The sequence below is a fragment of the Dermacentor variabilis genome, chromosome 5 (assembly GCF_050947875.1).
Source record: "Dermacentor variabilis isolate Ectoservices chromosome 5, ASM5094787v1, whole genome shotgun sequence".
Lineage (NCBI taxonomy): Eukaryota > Metazoa > Arthropoda > Arachnida > Ixodida > Ixodidae > Dermacentor > Dermacentor variabilis.
In genome coordinates this window covers 78,182,155-78,199,921 of record NC_134572.1, presented here as the reverse complement: position 1 = coordinate 78,199,921, position 17,767 = coordinate 78,182,155, and the positions used below count along the sequence as shown (strand labels likewise).

The 17,767-nt window shown below is 46.8% G+C and overlaps 2 protein-coding genes across 3 annotated transcripts in view; one reads left to right on the top strand and one right to left on the bottom strand.

The window, feature by feature from the left end:
• The window catches only part of LOC142582838 (pro-neuropeptide Y-like), a 283,838-nt gene that overhangs the window by 45,085 nt on the left and 220,986 nt on the right, over window positions 1-17,767 (top strand). The gene's annotated exons all lie outside the window — the stretch shown is intronic.
• The window catches only part of LOC142582837 (uncharacterized), a 212,826-nt gene that overhangs the window by 65,370 nt on the left and 129,689 nt on the right, over window positions 1-17,767 (bottom strand). Inside the window, exon 2 of the mRNA XM_075692906.1 lies at window positions 1,657-1,815. Coding sequence (XP_075549021.1) covers window positions 1,657-1,815 — 159 coding nt within the window. The remainder of the gene's footprint in view (window positions 1-1,656; window positions 1,816-17,767) is intronic.

The window sequence follows — 17,767 nt, the reverse complement described above, 5'->3', positions numbered from 1 at the left end:
GCGCTGCGCTTATTAAAGAAGTGTATAAACAGATTGTGCTTTGGCTCTTTTTGCAGAACAGCACCATGTGTGCACTCTGCAAGATACAGACTATAACTCCGGGGCATGCGCTTCTCACTGCGGGCCTGTGTTCAGAGAAGGGCAGCAAATTGAAAGAATGACGGCCATAGATGTTACGTAAAGCTAGCGTCACTGTTTGCTGATACTTGAAGCTTCTTTAGGAGATTCTCTCTCTCTCTCTCTCTCTCTCTCTCTCTCTCTCTCTCTCTCTCTCTCTCTCTCTCTCTCGTTTTTGTTTGTCTTGTTTGTTTTGTTTCTTGAGAGGTGTTGTAAATTGGCTAACGGTGCATGCACTGCATAAGGGCTCCGTGCATCGCTTTTGATCTCGGAGTTCAGCACTTCGGTAGGAGAGCGATACCGAGCGAAACTGCACTTGGTGAAATCTCTGCGGAAATCACTCACCTTTTGAAGCAATAACAATAGCTGCTTTAGCTGTTTCAGGGTATAAAGGGCCAAGTGACGCTAGTAAAGAACGTGGCATCTCCAGCATCGTCGCCTATCTTGCCGAACGCGGCCTTTTCGGTCACGAAATTCTGACGACAGCGTATACAATTAGCATCCTCGCGCTACTACAAAACTTTTCGCGCCTCTCTAAGGCCCAGAGCTGCGTCATATCTGCGAATTCTAAGCCGAACCGCTTTCCTCTATTCACGCCACGATGGCGTCGATAGGAAAGCGCCAAATCCGCAGAAATGACGCACGCTCATAACAATGTCGCCCGTGCAGTATTTATCAGATTTGTCAATGAGAGGAGCACGCCTTCTTGAGAGAAATGTCATTGCCACTAACACTAAAGAACAGTTTACTACGAGCCCGGTCTAGGCCGAGAATGTACAAAGCGCGGCATACGTCGTGCATGCGCTACGCACAAGAGAAGATTGCCGAGTGAAGTAAACTGAGACGTACATATTTCATAGCGGCCAAAGGAACGTGCGATAGAAAACATCGTTCACGTAACTCGGCAGTTTTGAGTCGCACTTCTTGCGCTGGCCATATAGTTAGCTAATTAGGTAGGATTAAATTGGCTTATGGGAACTCTGCTCAGAAGGCTATATTTGTGCTACGAAAGCACTTGAGGGTAAGGGGCCTTCATAATAGACATTAAAAGCGCCGCCCGCAAATGTTGCACAGCGTACTGAGCACTTTATTTGTGCTCGTTCCTCTTTCTCTTTTTATCCTTATGCACCCTTTCCTTACATATATACATCCTTATACATCTTATACACTCTCCACATGTAGGACAGCCAACCAAAACTACCTAGGCTGAAGCTCCCTGTCTTTGTATATAAATCTTTTTTCTCGCTCGCTCTCTCTAAGTGAGGTCTAACTTGAGAGATTAGAAGTAGTACACCTCTAGCTACTCCTTTCCCCTATAGAAAAAAATACGAATTATTTTAAGCAAATGTAGTAATTTAAATGAAAAATATACTAAGAGAGACAGCGCGCACGTGGTAACATATACCAGAAAGGAATCGTAACTCTAAACAACGGTCGCGAGTCCCTGAGTTCCAAATCCTCCCTTATATTTCTAGCGCATGCCTATACTGCAATACAGACATTTTTTTATCACGTGAAAAAAAAAAATTGGGCACTCACTGGGCAGGCACGTCCCGCGGCGCGTGAGCACGAGCGTCCGGTTGGAGCAGACGCATCGGTGCGTTGACACGTCGCACCCGACGCCCACCGTGGCAGCCTGGAAGCTCAGTCGTCGGCAGTCCGCGTCCGACTCGCAAGTCGCCTCAGGGGCGCTGACTGCTGCAGTGGAAAAGAGCACAATCAGCAGGCCAAAGGTCCCCCACGTGCGACAAGGACAGTTCAGGGCGCCGTTACGGGTCCCCGAGCCCACAGGTGTATGTGCCAGTGAGCTCAGAGCCTTTCTGCACTATCACTGGGATCGGCCGACGTGATGACTTGTTTTTTTTTTTTTTTTGTCAACTTCTCAGACACATTTTACCCCATATCTTAGCCATAGACAGCTTCACTGTAAAAAGAATGGCTGATGTTGTGGTCTAAATTTTTACTTCCCAGGGGGTGTAGGTGTATATAACGTTGTATAACTTACTGTGCTATGCGAGTTTTTCTTTCTGTTTCTCTTTTTCTGTGTACGCACCGCTTGTGGACGAATGGTCACTGCGGTACGCTCTCGAGCGTACTGACAGTTTTAGAGAAAGGCACTACCATTATAATTAATTGATCGCATAAAAAAACAAGCTGAAACGCACTATCGACTTGTCCCTTGTCCGCATCTGCGGACTTGCCTTGGCACGGTTTAGATTCCAACTGAAAAGAAAGCACATAGTGGCCGCAGCTGGCATTGACAAAAACATCGTCAGAATGTGTATTTATCTCGGGACCGAAGCTGCAGCAGTAAGGTCTCTAGGAAGCGAGTAAAGAGTGGCAGACAGTGAAGCAGTAAGAAGGAACCAATGAACGGATCTAGAGCAGAAGAGATGTATTATTAATGGTTCGCATCAATAATCAACTGAAAGTTTAAGCCTGCCTGATTGCCTGATTTCCTACTGAGAAAAAGTCGGCTGACAGATGAGATGAGATGCATCATGTTCATACGAATACACAATCGACACATACATGCACGGACGCGCACGCCCACACGGAAGGCTGTTAAGAGTTTTGTCAGCACCTGTAACTCTCGGGAAGACTTCTTCGCCTGCATCACGCAGCCGGCACTTGCGCAAAGGACCACAGTGTCCCGCATTTCGCGGCGAGTCTATAAGGAAGGCCCTGGAGGTCCCGCCAAGACATGCACTTGGTAGTTCGTGTAGCACGTGAAGTGGCCCTGGTGTATATGTTGCGTAGAAAATTCGTACGCTGACAAATTTGAGCGTGAAGCTAACCTCCCTCTCCACCCCACCCTCTGTGAGTGTTCAATGTGTTTGACGAAATCAGCCCCCCCGCCTCTTTCTTAATGATGCCCGATTCGCCTTTTGGCTGCAGGCACACAAAGTATGTTTTACGTCCTTTGAGACATCACACATGGAGCCATATTAGCGAGTCTGTCCACTTGTGTAGCTCACTTTTACGGTATTGGGCGAGTTAACGTGTATGCGCAGACAAACAAGATGGTCACTTTTTTTTTCTGTCTGTGTGGAGATGTTCGCGCCTCGTAGAAGCGCCAGCTACTGTTTTGCTCATACGCGCGTTTAAAAGAGGAACACCCTAATAAGAGCCAAGCCATAGTGATAAAAAAAAAATACTGTTCCCATTCCTTTCTTTCTCCCAGTCCCTTTCTTAATAAAGTTTTACTACTACTACTCAAGAACGACTTTCGGCAAGCAGTTCCCAAGTTATCAAACAGAAGCCACAAGTTCACAATTAATGTTCACAAGCTTGAACAGAAGTGCAATGCTGTCCGCGGGATAAAGAAGGAGGTAAAAAAAATAAGCAACGCACACAGACCACCACGATATGTCATTCACCATAATATATGCGCATACAATGAACATTGCCCTAGAATCGGAACATACGGGAACATATCCCTAGAATCGTAGGTTTTTATGTTACCACAAGTGTCGCCAACTTCTGTGCACATGTCTGAATGAGTATAATTAAGAGTCATAAAAAGTCCAACATCTTCGAAATTATTTGAATATCCCCGATAATTTTTTTGCAATTCTTGTTTCGTCAAGAAACTCTAAAAGTGCATGTACTGCCCGTATGTGTGATGTTTCTGTTCGCCACACACCCAAGAATGTCTCCATCGGCAGTGTTCTTCAATCAAGACTCTGTAGTTTTCTTGAGAGCTTTTGGTTGCAAGCTGAGTGTTTGATATAGTGTAAGATGAGTTGCTCTATACCTCCATAAAATTCTTTACCGGAACAAATGGGGCTATTAGCTTTTTCTATCCTGTATAAGAAGCATATTGTGTATACATACCAAGCCGTAATCTTTGTTTTACTGTTTATGTAGCACGTCTGACCTTGAACGATATCCTGAACCTCATTAGTGGCCTATCCTGAATAATGTTGAACATTGAGTGCCATTATTATACGGAGTCTTCCTCGTAATTCGAGTGGATATTTTATTCATAGCACTAGGCGCATCTCTACAAATAACGAATGATTGCGGTCTCATCCTTCTTGTGGGCCCCACGTGCGAAAGCATCTACATTATCATTGCCTGCAATTCTACGATGAGTTCGTACTCGCTAGAGTACTATATGCTGTTCCTCTTTTGCAATGGTGCAATTTCTTTGTATCTCATATACCAAAGCACCATTCGCTGTGCAAGCTGTTTTTTTAGGGAAAATATTGATGCTTCAGAATCACTTTAATCACATGGTTGTCTTTGTGAGCATATACATTTCATTATAGAAAGAATCGCGTGAAGCTCTGCCGGGGTTAATGGAGCACTGGGACACAATCTATGTTTTTTTTTTCAATTCAATTCAATTCTTTATTCAACATCGTCATGAGGATGTTGGGTGAATCGACAAAAAGCCAGAAGAAAGGCTTGACAGAGGTCGACGCACCCTGTGCTGCTCATTTCCCGCAAACTGAAATCAAGAGCGCTCGGCTCACCCACATATATCTAACTTCATCTGTTTTTCTTTTTTCATGTGCCGTCCTGCAAAATTCCTTCCGATAAGTACGCTTTAAACGTTTCTTTTCCCCTTGCAAGTGGAAGTATAATATTCTATGTCCATACCATTGTTCCTACCAGGCATTGAGAACCAGTGACAGTACGCATTCCCGGTTTGAATGTTATACCGAAAAGATCAAGTACGATCTTAGTTCCTTCTGCGTTCGTTTTTTGTCCGCTGAAGAAAACACGCCATCCGCAACTTAATTCGCTACTCGCTAATGAGCTTGAATACCCAGGAATCCATGTCGTTCGCGGAACGTGGCAACTTAAAACATCATAGCTTAGAATGAACTTTCTAAAGGCGATTAAAACAACTTCACACCTTTTCTTAAACAGCGTGCCACTAAAGTTAGAACAATGAAGTAAACAAACAGAACGCCCAAATAAACACTGCTATGAAAAAAGAAAAAAAACTGACGAAGGAACATTGCAAATATTACATCAGTGTCGCGTTTCAAGCATACATGTAGCTTGACATTCCATCGGCCTCGTCAAAGATAAGCATAAAAGAGCCAGCGATTCTTTCTGGAGATAAAACTATGTTACTATAACAATGATTTGCTTATCGATTCTTACTGCGGGGAATAGGCAATAACGCAGTTTACTGCAATCGTATAGCACGCAAAACAATGTTTGTGAAGGAAATATAAAGGAGCCTTCTGGCTAGCATTGTTGTCGCTACCTGCAGAAGCGTGGTTGTCACTAACGGAGAGTCTTTCGAAAACAAGCTGCACCTTAACGAGTGTGCTTTAAACAAGTAAAAAGAACAAAACGGGGTTTATTTATCGCTTAGAGCGACTCATTAGTGGCCTTTGTGCCATTAAGTGGCACGACGCAGCCACCAGGCTAATCTGCTTCATTAGAGCGACTGGGGTCATTTATAGACAGGATATCTTTTGTTTTGAAGAGGCCAATTCGGAACTCTGGATCTGGAGTTCAGAACTTTGTATCGTAGCTTGCGTCGTTGTTTCTGTTTGGAGAGCTTTGCAGATATCGGTGCCTAATTGAAGCCAGAAAAGAGCAAGCTTTTCTGAGGAACGTAAAAAGAGTTAATTAAACGTACTTCACTAAAAACAACCGAGCTTGATTTCTTACTGGTAGAAACACATGTATAAAAAAAAAGAAAGGAAGAGGGAGCGCTATGGACCAGTTACCGGAACGAATGTTATTTTTGTTTCTATTGCTATATTTGAGGCGTAACTGTGTGATTCATGAATGCTTTGTGTTAGGTATTGTTATTTGCTCGTTTCATTTGGCTCTGCAACGGCGAGTTCGCATGTGAATATATATACATGCTGTACCGTTGCTACCCTGCATTGGCCAACTTGGCCTTGTCAAGCCGCTTTTTCAGTTTTTAGCTAAGCGGGCCTTCCGGCGTATTGTCTGGTAAATAAAATGTGATTCTGCCTCTGCGTTGGATACAATAGTAAGATACGATCACTAACGCTTATAGGAAGGTTAAAAAGTTTGGGTAAAATTTTCAGATTTCATCATTTACGGCGCATTTATCGCCTACGAAATTTAACTGAGTTAGTGAAGGCAGGAAATAACACATAGTTAACGTACCGAAAAAATATGAATTATGAGATAAACTAGAGTAAAACGAAGCAGAACATTGCGCAACGTTTGCTCAGAAAGAGCTTTTCTCTTTTGGGCGAAATTTCGGCTCCACGTTCCTAAGCAATACTTCATCCTGTATATGCTGCGTAACTTAAGGCATTGAGGGCCGTTATTGGAAAGTAAGAAAACCGGCTTCTTGTTTGCAAGATACACGGCAAGACTGAAATTGTACGCACCGTTATGCGTCAACAGAAAATTTGAGATCAGAGTCTCCCCCCGCGCTTGTAACCCAAATGTCCAGGCTTCTTTCAAAAGCAGCTGCCAGTGGAGCAGAATGAATTCAAACGACCTCATTGAAGTGGGCGGCCATGCGAGCAGACAGACATGTGGCAGTAACCTAAGCAGAGAAGCGGAGCTGTAATTTCGCGAAAGGACTTCAAAAATAAAGTTCGCAAAAAATTGGCATTCAGCGCTGCACTGTCCTGCCTTATTAAAAATCTCTGAACCCCAGGAGAAACCGCTTCGCTGCCCCGATTAAAGCGATGCCAAATAAGTTAGAACATCGCGGCAGAAAGCACCCCCCCCCCTCCTTATTTTTTATTCGCAGTTTAAATTTCAGCCTATTCACTAAAGTATTTTATAACTTATCTTTTTTAAAAGAAATTTCACCAGTCCCACCTTTTCCAATCTAGGTTCGCTTTGCGGCCCTCAATATTCGCGAGGCAATCAACCTTGCATGCTGTCAGCGTTACCTCGGCGCCGATCGACGCGATTGGCCCGTGTCGTCCCTTTAACGTCACCATCAACCACGGCGAAAGCAGGCGAGACGAGTAATAAAAAGAGAAAACAAAATCAAAAATGTAAACGAAAAAGAAGGAAAACGTGGCGTCGCCCCTCTTCACCGCGAAAACATTTCCCCGTCAGTGACTGGCTCGTGCTTCTCTCGTTTCGTTCCTGTCTGATCTCAGCCACGTGTTTGCTTCGGCACCGTCGACGTGTTCCTTCCTTCGCTCCGCGCAAGCAGTCATACTTTTTCCACCCCCAATGCCACCCCCACCGCCCCTCTCTACCCCCTATTCCTTTTTTTTCCTCATCGTTTTTTTGGCGTGACACACAGCCAGAAGATACGCTGCGGAAAGTCCTCATTCTGCTGGCCGTGTCGAACGAGCACCCATCATCGATTGAGGCCCTTTTCTGGCTAACGCCTCAATCGTTCCCGACACGACCCCCAGAAAGTGACAAACAAATCACAAGAGATAAAAAACAAAACAAAACATAGGACAGCAAACAGTAAGCGAAGAGAGAGCGCGAATCTGCACCCGGAACACGAAGCGCAGGAAACGCCTGCACGCTACGGCGACGTGAAAAAGAAACAAGCAAATAAATTAATCAAAGAAGAGAAAACGAGAAAAAGGCGCTCGAGCGCCCAAGAAAAGGAGGTGATTTTCAAGCAAAGCGGTGTATGATATCAAGAAAGGAGGAGACAGAAGGGAGGGAGTCGCGTAGGGCGATGAAAAGGCTGGAGTGAACATTGCGTAGCCAGCCACGTAAAAAAATTATTACAAAGAAAGAAATACTGCATTATAGCCGCTCTAACATTATTTTCCCCTCCACCAGCTCTTTTCAACGCCTCTGCGTCCCCTCCCCTCCCCTCGCTTTCTTTTGCTTTTGTTTGATTTACTTTTGCTTTCGGTTTCGGAGACATGTGGCCCGGGCGTTATAAAACGTCCGTCGCCCCTGGGTACCGCAGCTCCGGCGCTTCATCTTACGTCGAGTGCTTCCAAGCCTTCCCCAAACCAGCGTGCTCATTTTCCTTTCTTTCCCTTCCGCGTGACTGTCAGCGCTTCCCCGCTTTCCCCGTTTTCCTTTCCTCTCATTTTCTTGTCTCTTTTTCCCTTCCGGTAGCCGTTTCGCTGCCAACGCCTCCTCCCTGTGTCTGCGCCGTTCGTTAGCACTTCGCCCCCTACGGCGAGCCAGCGAGCGGGCGGGCGTGCGCTAGCGCCACATAGTGTGGCGTTCGCGCGGGCCGCGCTGTAGCTCCCGGAAAGGTGCGGCTGCCGCTGGCGAGCGCTTCTAATTGCGCAAGCAGTCGCCGCGGGGGATAAGTGGACCACAACGGGCGCCTATCTGTCAAAAACATCGCCCCCCCCCCCCCCCACCGTCCCCCGGCCCCGTCCTCTCCTCTCTCTGCTTCGGCGACAACGCGGACCTTGCCGCTAACCAGCCATGTTGAGGCGCCCGACTAAGTGCGGTCTTGACCTGCTTGCGCTCCGCGTGCTCAGCCGGCGAGCATCGGTGCGGCTCACTGCTGGTCGTTTGCATGGGGTAATGAGGAGCGCGTGCGTCCACGCGTTGTTGTACCGCTTCTTATTTCGCGCAGACCGCAGCGAGAGCTCGTGGACGTGCGCTCGGTTTAGCAAACTTAGCCGCCGTGTATTCGCATTGTTAGTCCGGAGCGTGGCGGAGACAACACCGTCGCTCAGTTTGGGCTGTGAGCAGCAGGTGGAAGAGACAGGTTAATGGAAAGCCCGAGCGAAAGGGCATGACGGCGCAACGTCCTAGCCGTCCTAGCCTTTATGCGTGACGTTGTTGCACTGGCAGTGAAATCGCGCCTTTGTTGCTCCGCGTCGTGTTTGGTGGCACTTTCCGATGTGTTCAAGCCACAATGCCCGGCTCGAGTTCAAACCCACTTTGGACAGCAGATAGGACAACAGAAGGTGGTTTAAATGCTGTAGCTCAAATAATGGTCATACGTTGGTTCACGCAAATCGTTTTGTTTCAGTTTGATTATGAGTAATGTTCCCAGTTTTTTTTTCCAGGGTTTGGGCTTGTGAATTGGGATGTTTCCAGCCATTCCAGCCACAGTTAGCACATGACCGGGGTAGTTGGAGAAGTATGGGAGAGGCCTTTGCCTTGCAGTGGGCGTAGCCATGCTGCTGATGATGATGACGACGACGGTGACGATTATTATTATTATTATTATTATTATTATTATTATTATTATTATTATTATTATTATTATTATTATTATTATTATTATTATTATGCTGATGGTGGTGGTGGTGGTGATGGTGGTTTGCCTCTTCGCCCGGCTTCCCGGGTGCTGCTGCTGTTGGGTCAAACCCGCACGCGCCGCTGGGTTTCTTGCAATGTCCTCAGATGGCTCTCGCCTCCGCGCATCTCGGCCGGCGCCGCCGCGGCAGCATTTCACTGCTTGTGCGCATGGTACGTGCTGTGCTTGCTTTCCCACGTGACAAAAATGCAGATGCTGGGCTGTGGAGGTCGCGTGCTGGGCTGTGATAGTGCAAACATTACAATCGTCCATAGCCTAAAGAAAGCGCTTGCAGCTGGCGTCTTTGCCCATAGCCGTGGTTGTGAAGCACGCTCCGCTGCCGCGTCCGTATGTCACACGTCCGAGCGCTCCATTACAGCAGCCCATCGCGCAAGAGAGGTGCCCTTGCTGACCCTAGTCGTTATTGAGGATATCTTCTTCTGTACACTTGTGCCACGATGCGATGTGCCATACGAGGCAATGATAATGATTAATCCTCTCAGCGATTACGAACAATGACGCACAACAACACGTCAAGCTAACACGTCGTCCTGTGTGTTCTGCGGACTACGCCGACAAACAGCAGTGGTGCCCGCAAGGTAATGTTTGACATCGACTCACCACTCTCGCATTGAACTAAACGCTGAAGGAATTACACATTCTCCCCCAACACCACCGCTAATCATCGTCAATCAAAGCAAACAGCATACAAAACTTTGCTTACAACGATTCCCACAGTGCGTGGAATCCACATTTTCCTTTTCTTCCTTAAGATTTAGTCTATATTTATCTGAATCCATGGCAGGGGTTTAGTCGAGTTGTTTGCCTTTCGGAGCGACAGAGAACTTCTGAGGAGTGCGATTTAATAGATAACAGTACAGAGTGAAAATTTCTAGTTTGCAATAATTATAACAGTCGGCTTTCCCGAACGGAAATACGCCATAGGTGGAACTCTGCAGATCTTTCTAAAACACTCACAATGCCTCACTGATATTTGGCGGAACACCGTTTTGGTCGTTCAATGTGATAAAAAGTAAGGCCAAGGAAAAGAAATTCAGCAGTGTTTATCTTGCGTGAAATCGCATCAATAACCAGGCCATCACGAGGCAGGCGCTTTTACCAGCTAAACTATGAGCTTGTCAGTGTCGACATGGAGGTTTCGAGAAAAACGACGCTTTTTGGAGGCCGTCAATTTGGGCAAGGTCTTGCATGAGCATAACTTCATCGTACGCTAGGTATCTACAAAAGCGGTCCTGATTAGGACAAAAAGAAAAAGAATTCTATAACTGAAAGTGCCAGCAGATGTAAGACAAGCGCGACGAGAGCGGTAAATTGCTTCGTAAGAGTATACGACTAAGACTACGATGATAACGCTCAGAAGCTTAAGAAGAAGGAGGAGATGAACGCCGGATACGCGCTGTTTCTTTTGAAAAGAAGAATGAGTAAGATGCCCATTATGACTGTCATTTAGTTATTTAGGCGCACCAGTGGTTTCGACATTAACTTCGAAAAGCTCCGGATGAGTTGCTTGGTTGGCTTATAAATCGGTTGTCATGTTTAACAAAGCTACTGGCTCCTACACCCAAATCGGCTTCGTTTACACGATGAAGCCGGATGACTGTGTTGGATTCTGATATGAAGTGCTGTGCCACACGTGTCAAACATGATTCGTTCTTTTTATGTCACGTCATAGGCAAGCATCCTATATATATAGTTCGCTGTCACTGAAATAAAACAGTGCGGTACGTGCTCTTGGATCGTCTCCGTCACTCTGCCACCCGCTACAACAGATTCGACTCAGACCACTGATTATCTGAACACGCGAGGGCGCTAATGTATCCCCAGAAGCGCTCCAAGCTTGAGGAATCAGTTCGACTGTGACGCAGAATATCTCCCATAAAACGACCATCTTGCACTGACGAAAGGAGCTTTGAACATACTCCTACGTTGATGAGGCATAGGAGCATGTTCTTTCCCGCTTCCTTCTAAATTTCATAAGGTGCTACCAGCCCCTGATTGTTCCAAGGAAGCAGTCCGTTGCGTTTGTAATGAAGCAGTCGGAAGCCATCTAATTTTCTTCTGCTCGATTCGAGCGCACAGTTGGAGGCTTATAGATCTTCGTAAATAACACACACACGTATATATATATATATATATATATATATATATATATATATATATATATATATATATATATATATATTGGCATATGGTCCAAATTTACCTAAAGCAGTATAATAATGCTAAGGAGACAATACATGCGTAAAACAGAACAAACAAATTCAGCTGCTTTTTAACCGACGCGTTCCGCATTTCTCGAGCACCATTGGTCGGTGTATCGTCGGTTTGGGAACATTTCGCCCGAAACTTGAATCTTACACACACTGACCAAAGCCTACGAATTCGTTTCCAGTAACGTTCGTGTCCTCTATCTCAGCGAGTGCCGAGTAGGGCTCTTTTAATGTTGCCAGCCCAAGTCTACTGATCCCTACGCTAATCCCTTCACTGCTGCTCGAGGTCATTTCCTGCTACCGTGTGGACTCGAATACTAACGAAAATCCCTATATGCCCCCAAGGATTCGTGCGCCGCGCAGCATCTTCGGCGCGACTGCCTGGTGAGTTTTAAACCGACTCAACCCAGCGAATATGGCAATCAGTGGTGCTCTCGTTGATGACTAGCCCGAAGTCGAGCCAGCTCAAGCGGAGAGAGATCGAAAGCTCAGGAATAAAGAAATAAGGAAAACGGCAAAATCACCGTGGAAACATCGCGGATATATAGCTATAGCTCGTACAGGATGCGATAAGGACGTACGCGGGACGAACAGAGTGGTACGTGTATGTAAACCCTCGTGTCTAGTCTCGCGATCGATGCGGGAGGTCCTTTATTATCCCGCGGGAGCCTTCCAAAGTCCGCGACGTCGCTTCGTTCCTGGGCTCTCAACGACCGTCTTATGTAGCGGTAGGCCACTAGCTTTTTTCCGCGTTCTTCTAGTCAGGCTCGTTTGGTGTGTTGAAATGAAAAAGATAAAATAAAACGGATTAGAAGGATGCGCGACGCAGGGGGCAGATCCTGGGAGCGGTGATGCGGCAAACTTGGGATCCGCAGTTAGCCAGGCTGGTTTAATCTCGCGTGCGAGGGACTGAGATAATTGCGACTGCTGGCCGCGCGCAGTAAATTTTGATTACAAGGGCACTAAATAAGAAAAAGAGTCTGAACTGCGTAGATAAGACGAATCGTAGAGAATACGCCCGACGTTTTAACTTCCCTCTTTTGGTTTTTGTCTCTCTGGAAAGCTGCAGGTCGGCTTTGAAATGGAAGGAGTCCGGATTTCTCCGACAGAACTGCATGGGCGGTGAGAACGATTTCTTCTGGAAATTTATTCCGCGCTGGGAGTTTACTTAATGAGCTGCAGTAACAGGAACAGCGACGCTGCGCGTACGAAGCTTATTGAGTGAATTGCTGCAAGTCGGATTCTCGCTTTGTGTCGTACAGCGACCTACATTTTGGAAAGCACAAGCCAGCAAAGCTCAATCAGTAACCGGTTCGCTTGATTATGTGCAGGACGGGGGCCTCTATGAGTAGCCAAGAGTAAAAATTAAGCCTACTCACGTGGGCGAGTGAGTGAAGCTGATGCAGTTGGAGACACCTGGCGGGTGAGGACACGCTTTCACAATAGAGACAAGCGAGCAGTACAATACAAATATTGCCAAAGTTTACTAACGTGCTTCTACGGAGGATACTAGGGCGTGTACGAATTTCCTTTCAAGTTAAAAGGAAGGAGAACAATAATTTCTCATTGGTTGCTCACACATACACTGCTGTCTTTTCCCTGAAGGTATGTTAGCACGTGAGAAAAACAAAAAAGGCAATCAAACCACCAAACATTCTCTTATAAATGGTATACGCAATTCGAGTACACGCCTTGTACTGAAGCGAGGCACGTTACACTTTATTAGTGCCCCCTTACAGGTGCCGCGGACTTCACAACGTTCTCGCTCGGAAAGCACTGCATCAGCGCGTTCACCGCCTTCTGCCGTCGCTCTTCAGGCCGTAGGACATTGATTTCCGAGTGGTCGTTATCGAACCATAGGCGATCACATAATCGCCAGCTTGATCCGAAGTTGCGATCGAGGAAGTCTCGTTGGAACCTTGCGTAGGCGCCGTCGAATCCCGGCACTATGCCCTCGTGGTGTCGACGTCTCTTAGCGACATTTTGGGCATCGCGACATGCGTCGTCGGCTTTTGCGCGTCGCTTACGTACCACATCGCGGGCACGCTCTTCTTCTCGGGCCGCTGGATTGGCACGACGTAGATGGTATCTCTCCCGCCGCTTCTCTCGCTGTCGCTCCTCGTAGATACGCTGTTCTTCAGGCGTGCGGATCACGCGTGGCCTTCCCATGGTAACGGTGAAGCGAAATGGTACCGAAAATTCCCCTTGGCGGCCTTATCAGGCGCATGCTACGTCACGCACTACCTCGTACATTCACAGAGCTACACCTGCGACAGAGCGCCGTTTTAGACGCAGGTGGCCGTTAAACCAAGCTCCGACGCGAGCGGGCGATTTGTGTTCGCTTTGTTGTTTTCTCTCTCCCTCCCACTTTTTATGAGAGAATACTTAGGGGAGAGTTTCTTTCCGCGCGGACGTCATAAAATCTCGAATCGCTGTAAAAATATTGTGTGCAATGCCTTTGCGGTATCTATAACGCACGTAATGTCTTCAAAAAAAGAAATACCACATAAACGGGCAACCTTATATCAAGACTGCTCATTTATAAAATTTGTGTTCAGTTAACAGCCTCTATTTAGCCCCAAATCACTCGTAAAAACCGGTTCAGAATCAGAAAACAAAGTGGCTATGTAGGTCACATTAGATAAGGCATTATCTAGCGAAATCGGTTACATGAAAACAACAGAACGGATAGGTGTAGGATTCTTGAACTCAGCTTCTTCCAGGCTAGGCAGTGCAGTACCATATATATATATATATATATATATATATATATATATATATATATATATATATATATATATATATATATATATATATATATATATATATATATATATATATATATATATATATATATATATATATATAAAAGCTGCTTTGTTAATTTTCCACCGAATTAGCATGCGTGCATGCTTTGTACAACGTTGTGTATCGCTACCTAAGATAAATGAGTGCCAGAGAAAGAGAAAGACTGAGCTAGAAACAGGAAGCTGTTCGAGCAGCTTGGACAGCGACTACCTTGCTAAAACAATGTGTTATTGTCACCGTAAGTGGAAGAGTCGGCTTTGGGATAGTGCGACTGGCAGATCATTAATATACGTGATGAATGGGGAGGATCTCAGTGCTCCATCCTGTTCATTTCGCCTCTGTCTTTTCGTGCACGTCGGTGTCGGTAATTACCGGATCCGGAAATGCCCACCCTTTGGCACCCAATGAGGCATCCAATATGACTCCATATGCTGGCGCGCGCATTCCATGACATTCCGCTGTTTTATCATGAATGGATGAATGTAATATGTTTTAATACTAGTTAGCCTTCAATGCATCTGCGCAACTGTAAGCATCACATGAAAATAAAGAGGACTTTTCCTCCGATCGACCACAATAAACTTAATTTCTCCGCTGTCTCTGTCGAAAACCGCCAATTGAAGTTTCAAAGGAAACCCCGGGTACTCTGCGTCTTCCGTAATGTCTGGTGGCATGCTGAATTTTTCCAGAAAAGTCATTTTTCTCTCGGCTCCATTTGGAGTCAGTATTCTCTTTCCTCGTTAGTACACTGTTTATCAAGAGAAGACTAACGAGTGCCAATTAGACTCGGGTTCCCGCTTTCCGCAAAAAAGTGCTCTTTTGGATACGTTGGCTGCTTGTGCTTATTTGTTCAAATGGAAATGAGTCACCTACATCTGCACAGTGGCTGCAACTGAAAAGCCAATGCCATTTCCTGAATTCGTAAATAAATATTTCAAGAACTCATCACTTGAGGCTAGAGTTTTGGGATGGACTGGCGAGGGCTATGGGATTGGTGAACAGTAAGTGACCCAGTAGTAAGTGCACTTCGCATGTGCCGGAACGCAGTGTTCCCGTAAGTGTACTCGCATGAAGGTGCATTCCATTGACCTTTGCGTTTGAGCATGCGTGATTTCGGCGCGTATACGTATGAATAAGTCAGTACGCAATTCCATCATGTGCACTTAGCCGGGCGAGCGCGCCGCAGCCAGTGCCGCTAAGGAAATATGACTAGCGATGGTGCAGAGTCCACATCACGGACGTCGGAGCAAGTTCGAGGGAAATAGGCGCGCAGAAGAGAACGCGCTCCATCGTTATTACGGTTCCCTCAGGTATGCGGTCGCTCCACGCGTTAGAGGGAAGTGGAGAGGGGCAGACTTGCACCGGCGGGCGGAGGCCGATAACGCTGGCCGACCCGTGGATTCACCTCCACGGGTATGCCCGTTTAGCCGCTTCCGTAGATAGATGAGCGAAGCGACGGCGCGGCATTGCGCACCATCCTTGAGGAGTGCGGCGCGTGGAGCGGCGACCCTGAAGCAGCGTCGCGGGCCTCCATTATTGATCAGCGGAAGCCACGCGCATACGGAGAGAAACGGCACCCCCTGCCTCTTTTTTTTTTTTTTTTGTCTCATTCCGCTCTCTCTCGTCCCTCCCTCGCTTCAAACCTTGCTGACGACTTCGAACGGTCGATATCCTCTAACGGGCGCCCTCCCTCCCCATATTGCCTCCTTTCTCGCAAGGCCCAATCCCCATTTCCCTCAATTTCCGTCGTCCCCTTCCCTTTCCACATTTATTCTCCTCCTCCTGAATGCTGCTCCTTGGACTCCGTTTGTTCTGTGCATGGCTGCAGAAAATGCCGTAAGATCCTCCCCCCCCCCTTCCCCACCTTGTGCCTTGGTCGATCCAATCAGCCGAGTGAAGGCATGCAAGCGTCGCATTAATTCCGGCCGCCTTCCTTTCAAGAGCTCGACTTCGGACCGTCTGCTCCTTCTATCGCGACGGAACAGGCACGTGGGAGAAACGATTCGGAGCTACAGCGTGGTGTTTCAAAGAGCCGCCGCTGTTGTCTCGTTTCCGCAAACACTCGATCGGCGGACGTGTGCCAACAAAACGGCGGCGCTGGTAGAACGAAGTGACACTCATTCAGGCAGGCATAAAAACCGTTTTTCCGCAGTTCCTTCGCTAACATGTTCCGGCCTGGCGAAACGATCGGACGATGCAAATAGCTGCCTTCACTTGCACGAGCCAGTACCTTTAGCACAGCGGCGTAACGACGTCGACAGGGAGAACAGAGTAGAAAAATCTGCTCTCCCTACACGTCTAAACATTTCAGCAATGCGGAACGTCGTGAAAGGTTTGACACCGGGGCAGAACGTCGTCATATTTCCTTTAGATCTAAACGCATTTGTTGTTCCTATAGGTGATAGACTGTACATGGAGTATCAAAGACTGCGCTTCTCTGTCGATAGCCGCGTGGCAACGAGAGGATAAAGCTTTACAGGCAACCTTTGCCCTTTATGAAAATCACTGTGGGGTCGCTTCGTTTTTGTACCCGTGAGAAAATATATAGACATAGACTCCGTCCCCGACATAGCTTCGAGGTGTCCTCTAGATTCTTTTGCTGTGGTGCCTTTTGTGCCCGCGTGACAAGTCTACGTTTTTGTACGCCTTCCTCTTGACGCCCAATATTTGTTTCGGTCGCACTCTATTCTCCTTCTCCAACTGCACCACTTAGAACGAGGACAAACAAAATGATATCGTGCGGGTGCCGTTCTCAATAACACCTGTGACTCTGTTCTCTATAAGGCCTTTGTCTTTCGCGCCATTCACCAATATACACCTCACAGTTCATTAGCCCAGAAAGCAGTTCGAGCGCTTTTTCACTACCTGAGGGCAACAGACTTGTGCGCCAGACTATAGACATCCTACACCTAAGTTCTCTCTCTCTCTCTCTCTCTCTCTCTCTCTCTCTCTCTCTCTCTCTCTCTCTCTCTCTCTCTCTCTCTCTCTCTCTCTCTCTCTCTCTCTCTCTCTCTCTCTCTCTCTCTCTCTTTCACTCCCCATTCCCCTCCCCACGTGTAGGGTAGCAAACTGGACTCAGTCTGGTTAACCTCCTTGCCTTTCCTTCTTCTCTTCTCTCTTCTCTCTCACAAATATACGGACATCTCTCGCGGTTTTTTTTATCTGAACACACTGTCAAGTCATATGTCTGCACAGAACCATTCAAACAAAGTGCGATGAACGCAAACACAAAAAGAGCAAATAAGTATCTCTGCGCACACCACTTAAATATCCTGATACACCGAATAACAACGGCTATATCTATGTTCACTCTGCATCTCAGTTTGTTTTGTAACCATGACAGGCACGTACCCAAGAGAAGGGGGGAGGGGCACTCTCTGGAAATTAAGCGGCATAACTGCTCCCCTCACCCGCCCACGCCACCACTCCTCACACACATTCTAAAGCGCCACCA